General features: G+C 34.0%; 1 protein-coding gene across 1 annotated transcript in view; it reads right to left on the bottom strand.

Annotated features, from left to right (window-relative positions):
• ARID2 (AT-rich interaction domain 2) overlaps positions 1-12,690 on the bottom strand; it is a 93,614-nt gene that overhangs the window by 34,522 nt on the left and 46,402 nt on the right. The window contains exons 4-6 of the mRNA XM_062491950.1: positions 5,107-5,240; positions 4,133-4,351; positions 1,174-1,241 (exon numbers count right to left, since the gene is read on the bottom strand). Of these exons, the coding sequence (XP_062347934.1) occupies positions 1,174-1,241; positions 4,133-4,351; positions 5,107-5,240 (421 nt within the window). The remainder of the gene's footprint in view (positions 1-1,173; positions 1,242-4,132; positions 4,352-5,106; positions 5,241-12,690) is intronic.

The following is a 12,690-nucleotide window of genomic DNA, read 5'->3' as shown; positions in this document are numbered from 1 at the left end:
GTGCTAAGTGCTTCAAACCAACCAACCAACACACCCACAGCACTTCTGGACATATTTTTTCAGTGGAACAGTGACATTTTGAAGACCATGAAACATTATTTTTTTCACTTAAGTTTGGCATATATGTATCACACCTTCAAGTCCATATACTCACAAATATGAGAGCTTAGCTTTCTCCGTTTTAAGTTTACTTAGGAAATCTCGATTAGGGAGTTTATACACTGGTGTTTCAACAACACTTATCAATTAACTAAAACTACTATGGTCCAGCTTGTTCCCAAACTGAGTTACAAAAAAATAAAACAAAAGATAAATGGAGAAAGCTCCCAAGAAATATTGCTCTGTAATGCTGGTAAGATACTTCAGTATATGAAAAAGCTATGGAATTCAGCAGAAACCTGGTTTTATAAGGAACTCAGATAATTATCTCTTCACATTTTATTTAATAAAAAGCATAAGGTATCCAAATATATTTAAATCTTGCCTTCTTCTATTTTAGACACATAAATCATCATCTGTAGTTCAATTCAAGGAAACTTCTTATCATTATAAATATGCTGAAATATCCAATCTCTTTCAGCTATAATTCATGCTCTTAATTACCTAAAAAAAGGTAATTTGGAATAAATAGCCTTTTGTAAAAAGAAACTTTAGTTCTATTTTTAACTTCATTTCACTGCTTGCACAGTAGCTCATGCCCTCTAGTGGAAAGATTAAAAAGCGTTGTGCAAAAAATAGTTTAAGTGAAACAAACCTGCAACATTGCTAACAAATTATTTTTCATATGCTTCTTATGCTATGATCTTAATTTTTACAATTCAGAATATTTATTTACTGATCATTCCCAGTTTAAAACAAAACCTAAAAGATTGTTGCCTCTTGGTAAATACGTTGCCCAATATTCTTCTTCTTCATACATATTAATTTCCTTATAAAAAGAAACAGGGAAACCTTTGTTCACTTGCCTATACCTATTTTTTTCCTAATACACTTCTTCCTACATATCTGAACATTTTAAGACAACTGTGACATAGTGTCCTATTATATTTAAATCAAAGGAATTGAGAGTAATTTTAAGGACATTTTAAGGACATCTTACAATTTTCAATCTTTTTACAGGACTTGATACCCACCATATGCAGTTCAAAATTATTTGAGTAATTTTTAAATTACCTTAACAAAATCTCTATCAGTTTTCTCCTTCCACTCTTCTCCAAACACAGCAGAAAATGATCCTAAAGCTTTAAGCACAAAAAGCGTAATTTAGTAAAATAAAAAAATAATTGTTTTATTAATCTATAAACTAAATAAAGATTCAAGAACACTATAGACTCTTCCAATGTTTCTTTTTGATCTTAAAAAGTACTGCATAAACCAGCTGAAATGTCTGTTATCATTTAATTACCAGCTATTGCAGTTTAACAGTTTAAATTGAGAGTAAGGAGTTCATAAGGAAAGAGCTAGTTTGTGAATCCTGTAAAAAAAAAAAAAAACACAGGGGAAATTTTTCCAAAGCTCTTTTCCTACAGTCGACTATTTTCACCCTCACATCAAGAATTGTTTTCCATGTGCACTCTGTAAGCACAAATACTAGTGTAGTAATTAAACAAATTCCCACTTCTGCTTTCTAAAAAACTTAACAGCAGTGAGATTTAGACAGCATTCAATTAAAACGAAATATAAACAACACCAGTAATGGATGCTCTTTGCTGTTGAAGGTTTGATGGAGCCACTACCACAACTTCTCTAATCATCACTCCTTGAAAGCAGCTAAGACTCAGTCCATCTGATTCAAATGCTGAGTCAATCCAAAAATAAACTCTGTCTTGCAATAGTTCTGGAATGAACTAAAAACATATTTAAGTTAAACATTTTGGTTCATCATGTTTTCTTATTTTGTAAAAGATACTACAAATCTCAATTCCAAGACCAAATCAGCTTTCAATTCACAGAATCCAAACTGAGGCCTTAATGCAGCTCTCCAAGCTGAATACACTACATAACCTCCAAGCCCCTGGGGCTGCCCCATGACCTGAAATCCAACTGTATCCTGAAGTTTAGGAGGGCATGAGAGGGAAGCTGATGACATATTTTACCTAAAAACACTACATTATAAAAAAATAACAATTATAAAATCTTAATTATAGACAAGAAAAATCTAAAACCTGTATTAAATGAAGTTTATCAGCTACTTTTTATTGCTACCTGAAATTATTATGATAATATTTTCATAATGTCTGAATTTAGTAATTAGAGAATACATTTAATCATTAAACCTGGCAGATTTACCTCTATTATTTATACTATAAAACCATGTAAGTATTTCAAATTCAAGTTTCATGACTCAAAAGTAAATAAACATACCCTTGCTGTTTCTTTTTCCCATTTGCCCCAATTAGTCCTCCTAATGCTGCTAGGACATTTCCCTGAATTTATTCAGAAGAAGATATAATCATGTAATATAAAAATGAACTTTTTCCCAGGGAATGAAAAGAGTGAATTCATTACATGCTCATTAGTCCTCTCAGCTTTACCTCAAATATTTTTCTAAAAACACTACTGACAGGCTATGGAATAAACCTGTTCTTCAAGTTAAGAACGCCAGAAAACACTGTCTACCCCTACAACATCCAAAAAAAAAATCTGTAAATAGCAATATAAAACTGAAATTATTTGCAAATTCCTGAATTCATCGAAGTTTTGTCAAAAGAACAGGGGAGTGATGATAACCTCAAAAATCTAGAGAGCAAGCATTCAGGAGTCATATGGAGGACTAAGTTTCCCTTTAGCTTCCTTTCAAATATTTTCCTCTGAAATTTCTTGTGACTGGACTAGATGCAAACACTAAATGATCAGGTTTTAACCACATCTGAAGGACACTGAAAAAGGTATAAATTGAAAAAACAAGAGAAGCTAGAGGACACTAATGCAATATTGGTGGGAGAAGAGGGAAGCTACTAATCATTATCTAAATCGTTATGTAAAAATGCCAATGATTAAAAAAAAAAAAATCAACTAAACCACATACAGTGGCTAACACTGGTTGTTTTCCAGAATTTCAAAAGAGAATCTTTGACATATCACACTATGTTTATGCTTACGTGTGCAAAGTATATTTATACTCAGATATGATCATTTGTATTATCAGACTTAATTATACTTGGCTGAAAAAGCTCATTTGAGCAATTTTTATGGGGGTAATTTCTGAATTTCAGTATTAAAAAAAAAAAAAAAAAAACACTGAAAACAACCAACCAAACAAAAGAAACTCACAAAACCAAAAAACCCAACAAAACAAACCAACTAACCACAAAACCAAAACAAGAACCCAAAACAAGCAAACAAAAGAAAAAACTAAACTGAAACAAAAAAAACCCCAGCATATAAACTTGATAAATACGTCCTCCTCGCCACCCCAAGATTATAAAATATGCTGTTATGATTTTACAATGGTTTAGGTTAACTTATGTTTTGCTCCTCTCTTGAGAGGAAGCCATTAACAAGGAATAATTAGGCATGGAGGAATTTTGTTCACACTGAAAAAAAATCTGAAGAATTTATTTCAAAATACTTTAGTATTTTGATGGAATCACACTCTCTTTTGAAATCTACATGATAACACATTAAGTAATTCTGAAAATCAGATTAAGACTTTTCTCCCTTGAGCTTTATAATCTGAATTTTACTACAGTAAAATGTGCAGTGAAGTATCAGGACAAAAATGTTATCAAGTCATTGTTTTCAGACTACATTTTCTTAATTTTTAGATCTGCAATTGCCATTAAAAGAATTATGAAAAGTCAGCACTGTCCTACAAATTCAAAAGGAAATAGTAATACACTACAAACAGATGGAAATCCAATGCTGTAAATTTAGCATCCTGAACAACTGAACTTTACTATCAAAAAACAAATTCTTACATTTCACTAACCCATCAAATAAATGTTTAAATTACCTAACTTAGAAGGTATTTGTAACATCTGAAAAAACCTGTAACCATGGACAAGGTAAAGAGAAAAACTAGATATATTACTGAGAAGTAAGTTATTAACATTTTAATTATCATGAGTTGTGAAAGATGCTACAAAAGGTATGGACTCTTTCTGTTGCAAAAATACTGTCACATACTTACTGTCATCAAACACCCCAGCATTTGCAAGCAGTAAAGTAATGATTTTAGGGTCCTTTTCAAGCTGCATAACATGCTTGCTTTCATTTGAAAGAAGAGTACACACGTTAATTGCAAAATCCACTTCATTTGGGAGTCCAGATAACAGTGAAAGCACCAACTTATTATAGTCATTTGGTGAGTTTAAGTCCATAGACAGCCCATAGCTTTGACGAAGATAATCTAAATAATAATAATAAAAAAAACAAACAAACAACATTTTCACAGCTACATCCATTAACCTTAAAATTATACATTAAGCAATATTACTGGAAGTAAGAATTTTGTAAAAGTTTATTTATAAATTATTGCAGTTTTAAACAAGTTTTTACAGTATTCAATGTGTTTTATGTCTGGGCAAAATGTGGAACCCACTCCACTTTGCTGTGTACCTTTCTAGTTACCTATCAGTTCCTTTGCCACCTCTAGAATGCAACACTGCAGCACTCCCAAAGAAAAGCTTACAAAATACAAGCTTTAATTAAAGCAGAATGGAACTGTTATACAATTTGAAGTCAATTTGTATACAACAAATTACAAGTCCATTCCACAAAGCCCACCTGCTTCTGATTTAAAGCTTAACTAATTGTAGGCTCAATTCAGCTATTTCACTCTGTGGAGAAATGAGAGATTGAAAGAAACACTCTGCAAATTTTCAAGGTAATTTTTTTCAGGACAAGTAACTACACAGCTCTACTAATTAGCAAGGATAATATTTGTAGAAAAGAGAAATAGCTTATGGATTATAATATTTGTTTTGCTGTGGTTCACAGTGGCAAGGTTTTTGAGTGTATGAAACTAATTTGATTGTCCTACAGATTTGATGGTTTTAGCAATATGCTGAATTTTTCTATGCACTATTTCTGTAGCCTGTCAAAAAAAAAAAAAATACACCCACACACACAAAGAAAATAGCACTTTTACCCTCAAGAATTTACCTGACACGCTGTGTTGCTGGTAGTTATAGGAAGTTGGAATTGCACCGATAGGAAGTTGTGGCTTTGGATTGCCTGGTTGTACCTCATCATCCTCCTCCCCAAAATGATGGACTTTTTCATACTTTTCTAGATAACTGAAATAAAATTATTTTAAAAATTATTTTAGTACAGCTAAATCTTCCATTCCAAAAGCAGAACTGCCAAAGGAAGCAATCAGAAACATGGAGGTTTACTGGAAACAATAATCAAAGTGCTAAAAAACAAAAGCTGAGTCAGACTGACAACAAGTGACAGAGAAAATGTGGATATGTGCAATTACTGCTTTAGATACCAAATTTTTCACATTTTTCAACAATGATACTTAGATATATTGCAACAAATTGCTCCCATTTGTGACTAAGCTTGTTTTTCCCAAATCAGTTTTTGCTACACAAAATAACTCTGCAGGTGAAAGCATCATAAAAACTACTCTGTGCACATTACCAACACATATACCAAGGTCAAGTCCAGAAAAATACTTATTTCTTTTTGCCTTGTTTGAAGAGAAACTGTATACTAGGTGCTACAACTACACAAGAATAAGAGAATTTAGGGATACCAAAGGCAGCAATTCAGGACCAGAACTTGAGAGTCATAGCTGCAGTTAAGAGGTACTGGAAATCCCTTTGAATCCTTTTGAAAAACAAACAAACAAACAAACAAACAAACAAACAACAATAACAACAACAAAACTGATATACTGTACAAAGAACAGACCTTAAGTACAGAAGTTATATATACAAAAAGTAAACAGTCAAGCAGCTTGGTAAATTAATTATCTCAATGACAGTTAATTAAGCATTAAAAATGTAATTTTCAAACTTTCTACAATATATAAAGTCAATTTAAAATACCCACTGTAGCCTTAACTTCTCAGTGATATATAGTTGAAAATCCTTCATGAAATTCAAGATCAAAGCCGCCTAAATTAACAGATTTTAATTTTCCTGAAAAAATGGCAATACCAGCTCAATGAAATCATAATAAAAATACTGTAAAATCAGAAAATAATTTTAAACATTTATATTTGCACATGCTAAAATATTTACTACATGCGTAAGCTTTTGTATAATTTTTGTCAGTAGACACTGATAATTAACTCATGGTAAATCAGAAAGAATTTAAGGAAACAGTATTCCCACAGACCTCTGAGGAATATATCACACCATTAAATTAGTAATTATTTCATTAAGTGAGGTATTAATAACATAACCATACCTTTAACATGTTAGTAAACACATTTTTTTCTTAAGAAAAGGGCACATTTCAGAAGAAATGAAAGATACCAGAGATAGTACGGCAAATCATGCTGTACTGTATCACGTGCAAATACCATTCATGTCTGACTAAAGTCCAGGATATTCCAAGTACTGTGTATGTTATTGTTACATGAACCACTGCCATAGCCCCCTCCTTATTACATAAATTCTTGAGTGAGTGAAGGAGTCAGAAGAAAACTTCCCTGCACAATCATTTGCTTTTACAGTTTTTAAAAGACTAAAAAAACCACTTAAATAGGGTTGCTTTTATCTTTAAACTGAAAATATTCATTTGTGTGAGCCAAGTTTCAACTGAGTGTCTGTATAGAAAGTAAAACCTTCTAAAATTGTTTTATAATTTTTTTTAAGTCATAGCTCAACACTGTTCTAAATCAAAATCCTAAGTTTTCTCTTTCCCTACATCTCCTTACCCTTTTATCCCACTTCTTTCCTTTCACTTACATCTTATATACAGATGAATCAAATCTGTAATCCAAACAATTTTAATTAACAGAGCCTGTGCATTTATGATCAAGACCAAAAGGAGCAGTTCAAAGAAAGCCTGAACTTCCCTTTTTCTGTTCAATCACTCACTCTTCAGAGAGCTCATTCAGAAAAGTAAGAGGATTCTACACTGGCTTTCCAGTCATTCTTCAAACTGAGCAGGGGTCAGATGAATACTAGATTTGGTGCAGGGGAAAACAGCAGCCGTACAGAGCCAAGGATGCCACACGTACCATTTCCATACTGGCAGAAGCTACACTGCCCTAGCTTGTCTAATAAATGATGGGGCTAGAGCTAATTTCCTCGTATTTGTTGGTCTGAATCAAAGTTTGAGCTTAAAACAGTTTTGTTATCAAAATAAAATTTCATAAAAACATTTAATAAGATGAAATAAAAATCTCTATATAGAAACACATATGGTACTCAAAATACAATCTGCAAATTATTCTGGACTTGTCCATTCTACCAAGACTGAATAGCTACAGAAGCATTTAAAGAAAAAAAAGCTGTATATAGAATAAAATAATTCATGTTGTTCCATAGTGTTATATGGAACATATATACTTAACCTTATGCTTTTTGTTAAAGTCATGTCCCAGCCAAGCTGAAAAATATGAATATCCTAGATGTTCTCCTCTGTTAATATCTACTTTATTAAAATCTGTTAAAACATTCCGCTGAACACAGAAAATCTCAAAGTTCGAGAAGCTACTTCCTTTCTTCCCTCTCTGAAAAAAAATTTAGGTATTGATTAAAAAATCTTTGCAAACTAAAATGGTCATCATTTGTTCAGTGTTGACAACTGTCATGAATTTCTCACAAATGTCTGATTAAGCATTTCACAGGAAACCAGGATTCACACTACTTTAAATGATGATCTAATTTTTCCCTATGCCAGTGCAAGGATCAACTTCACTTCACTAAATTCTGAGCTCTTTATGTTGTTATTCAATTTTTCTGGGTTCCACCTCTTCAAAGAAGAATCCTCTTTTCTTATCTCACCCCAAACTCTCAAGTTTGCAAAGGAAAAGTCAAAAATAAAACAAAATAAAGCCCTCAATAATCCCAAAGCATCAGTTACAAACTCTGCCTTCCTCCCACCCCAAGAAAAACCCAGACCTCAAACCAAACAACAGAAAGGCGTTCCCCACCTCTAACACAAACACTTTATTCTCATTAAGATACTCCTAGCATTGAGGGAGGACATTTGCACTATTTGTCAATCCATTGTGTGTAACAGCACTGTAATACTAAATTTCAACTATAACAACCAGACTGTAATAGACTGTTCAGTATGATTCCTTTATGCTGCACAAGTACTAACTTGTTTACAGACAGCTGTACAAACCTCAATCCTCCAAATATTCCTCTTGTTTCCTGCAGAGAGAATGCATGGCCTGGAATTCCAGTGCAGAGAAGAAGCTTTGCAAATTAGTTTGTACATGAGCTTTAATAGTCTTAAATTCTAATCTCAACAGTCTGGCATACAGCTACTATGCAAACAGCAGAACAGTTTAGCATAGATGCACTTCTTGCTCTAAATATACAAGAAATTTAAAAATAATAAACAGAGCTTTTCTATTACTGAAAAACAGTTGTGCAAATGCTCATATGTTATGATCAATCACAATGGCTAATTTCATGTTCCAAAACTACTAGGATTGGTAGTTATAGGCAAGAAAGGTATGCTTTGATCACAGAAAAAGGTTTTCAGGAATTCAAAATGCTTCCTTAATTTCATGAAGTCACATCAACAATAACAATCTTCTAAACTTCTCTTTTAGTTTCAATACCAGCTGAACAATTACGTCTTGACAAAGAACGATGCAGCTAGTATGTACAAAAAATTAAAGCAACTAACTTAATGAAAGACCAGAATTGAATCATTAATGAAATAATATATATGGGAAAAGTTAAAAAAAAAGTCTTTAAAAAAGCCCACTCATGTTGAAGCCTTGGTGGAGATGGAGTAATAAGGAAACTTGCCTTCTGCATACACGTGGAAAGATGCTCCACACTGTTAGCATGGCACACTGAACTGGTGTTACCCACTGGACATATGAACCAGAATATTCAAGACACTGAAATGCAATGAAACCCACTTACAGCCACTCCTGGCATTTCATCTAGGATCACTCCTCTGTTCAGAGAGGTTTAACTTAAATAAAGAAATAAATGGAGCAGTAAATAAAGTTTTGAAAAATTATACACCCAAACAAAACCACCACCACTCCCCAAACACAATAATACACACACACACCTCTGGTGAACAGCTAGAAAAACAGGAAATGCCAAGTATTGAAAAACAGGAAAATACATGGGCAACCAGAGACAAACAGGTGCAGACTGGATACTTTTTGAAGAGCAAGTGATTTCAATGTTTTCTGAAAACTTGATTACTTTAAGGATCTCTTGATTTGGAAATCAAAAGATCATCTCTCTTTGAAAATAAAATTAACATAACACACATTCTGTTCCTCTGACAGCAATGTCACTTTGTTTCATTCAAGTCTGTGAAAAAAAAGTTTTACATAGACCAGTAATATTTTTGTCCATGAAACATACTTATTTAGTAACAACACATGTTTTTATTCAGCCCAGGGATTTTCAGGCTTGTTTTCAGATATTTGGGAAAAAATACTAACAAAAAGAAGCCTACACTAGTTACATGTAGGGGCATGTATAATTTACTATAAACAGTAGCCTTGAATGGGCTTAGAGCATACCAGAAACTGGTTCACCTAACAGTATAAAACAGCTGGCTCATTTGGATATTTTGGCTCCCTTTACCAGGACACAATAAACATGCCAAATATATATTTAAGCCAATGTTTGGCAAAACATGACATGTGCAGACATGAACTATCACAGCCCAATTATCAGTTCTCTCCTTATCTTTGTATTCAGCTGAAGAGCAAGCAGGTACCATTTCTACCACAGCTCTCCACCTCACCCTTCTTGAAATCCTTCTAACAGCATTACCAGTGGGGGACTGGCAACATGACCTTGCACCATTTCTGTTTGCCTGAACACCACCCATTATGATGCAAGACAGAGACACTCTTCCTTCTCATTTACTTGTATCCTCTCTCCCTCTTTGAGATACTATTAACATCAACATCCTAGATAATCATGAGACAAAATCCTGATTGTAATAAGGATTTCACACTATTGAATATTCCAATTTTAATTACCTTGAGAATTGTTGCATATAGGCTCTCTTTGCCCCTAATTCAACATGACTCTTGCTCTAAACTCAAGGAGTAAGGAACTCATGACAACTCACAAACTTGTGGTACCAAATAAAAGCTGCAACCTCTTCAAAAAGATACCATCTTTATTACAAAATCCATTGCAGTCCTAGAACTTGAATCTATACCTGATACACTTACTTGAAAATCTAATCCATTTATTACACCTAAAGCAGGCAGTATTTTAATTCCATAGAAGGATTTTTCAGTAGGACCAAAGCATTCAAGCTTGATTGACTGCTGCTGCTGGCACACACAGCAGAGACTGGTACCATACACTGCAATGAAACTCCTGCTTAGAGCTTAACAAAGCTGCTGCTGAAGCTGCCCCAAGTAATGTACACTCATTTACTCACCTCATAGATGTTCACTTACTAAATTCCTGTCCCACATAGTTCCTGAAAACAGCAAACACAACAACCTGCTACAAGGCTCTGCTCAAATTTTTAGTGTACACCAACAAACTGCCTCAAATTTGATTTCATGTCTGAGTGTTTTGCCAGTGTCATCAGCAACCTTTTCAGGTTTGGTTTTTTTTTTTTTTCCTCCTGGCCCTGAGGGCACCACGAATTCCAATTCAACAGTTAGACCCAACTATTGTCACAACTGATGCTTCCAGCAGAATCCTTCAAAAACAACATTTGCATTTTCCATCTTCATCTTGTTTACCTCAGAAACTGACTATCTCACATAAAGTTTCCAGTGAAACACTGCACAGGTGATTCTCAGCATGGTTTGTCTGATTTCTGGTTTATTGTGACCACCTAACAGGATAGGCTGACAAATCAAGACCTTTAATGCTGTACTTGGCCAGCTTGCCAGATGAATACAGAACTCCAATAGCTGTGCTTTTCAAACACCTGGCAGAGTGTCCCCCAATGTGCATGCAGGATACTGTCCCAACCAGCCTGTGCTGACCTTTTTGGAATGAGGTCCCATGTGGGCCCATCAGACCATACACCATACCAGGGGTTCTACGACCTGGCCTCCACCCTGACAGATTTGGTCACACTTCAGAAGAACTGTGAGCAAACTCAGAAGGTCCTGTGCAGATTAAAGAGCCCAAGCCCTTTATATATAACCACATACAAAGTATAATTGCATTTAAATATGTTAAACTTTTGTAACACATTTTGTAACATAAGCCTACATGATAGATGGTCCAATTTGCAGTTTGGCTGAAATTTCTTATAAAATTCTTATCGTACCAAGAAACCTTTGCAAACAGAGGAAACCCAAATACATGCCTCTGTGATGTTCTGAATCTTTTCTAATGCAATCTTCATTAATCTTCGTTGAAAGAAGTGTCAAAGTTATGAGCATCAGCAACCCTCCAAATTTCACTTTGTTAGGCATTACAAGAAGAAAAAGATTCAATGCTTCAAAGAAAAAAAATCATTCAATACAACGAAAATACCTTATTAGTATCTATAGGAACACTGAGAGGAATGAAATTAAGATACTATTTTATGTTTTCATACTAATAATGCTCAAGCTTAGAAGGGAAATAATAAAAGATACATGACAGCCAAATAAAGTGCTTATGCTGGAGTACAGTTTCAAAAGACTGAGGTGTCTGGAGGATGACATCAGTCTCCAAAGAAACTGCAACTACTAGCAACTCCAACAGATTCTAGATAAATACACTGCTATATAAGCTTATTTTATTTTTCCATTTTATTTAAATGAAATCCACAATGATCCACAGCTGTGGTCCAAACTTCTTTTACAGGACTAACTCTTCTACTGCATTCTCACTATTTCCCAAAACCAAATCAAATACAGCATCACCTCTTTCTGCTTCAGTGGCTGCTTCATCAGACCTACTGGGCTTCATATCCATGAATATCTGAGCTGTACAATTACTATCAGTATTAATTCTCCAGTCTTTATCTTTTCAACAAAGGCAATTCCCAGATGTATTCTTCTTACTAATACTACAGTCACTCTGTTTCCATCTAGGATGACAGTTCATCAAATATCAAGTATAACTGCAGTCTGAGTTTAGCTCTTCAAGCAAAACATCAGAACCCTCTAGATTAGTTTTCTCCATCAAATTTTCACAAATTCTTGAAAAACTCAAAGTTAATCTATTTTGAGAAATAATCTACAATACTGTCTAGATTTCTCCACAGTGCCTGAACACAAGAGTATGTGAATAGCAAAGATGCACTAATACAGATGGTACCATAAGCTAGGAACTCCTGTAGGCCCATGTAGGAAATTTTAACTAAACATTGTGTGTTGTGCCCATAGCACAGCCACAACATACTACTGCCTGTATCAGCCACCTTATTTCAGACTGTCACTGAAGTCCCAAATACCAACACATTTTGAAAGACACTTTAACAATTTCAAATAGTCATGTATCCACCACAAAGCTGGCAGCAATACAAACAAGTATCTCTACACTGTACTATGTATTGTGACAGTAATAATTAAATTTTCAACTAAATACAGCTTCTGACATAGAATTAGTTACACATAGAATGTCTTGTAAAACAGAGTCTGCACAGAATGCAAAAACTTGC

This window comes from Cinclus cinclus, chromosome 4, assembly GCF_963662255.1.
Source record: "Cinclus cinclus chromosome 4, bCinCin1.1, whole genome shotgun sequence".
NCBI lineage: Eukaryota > Metazoa > Chordata > Aves > Passeriformes > Cinclidae > Cinclus > Cinclus cinclus.
Note: the sequence above shows the minus strand (reverse complement) of the source record. Positions and strands in the feature narration are given on the sequence as shown.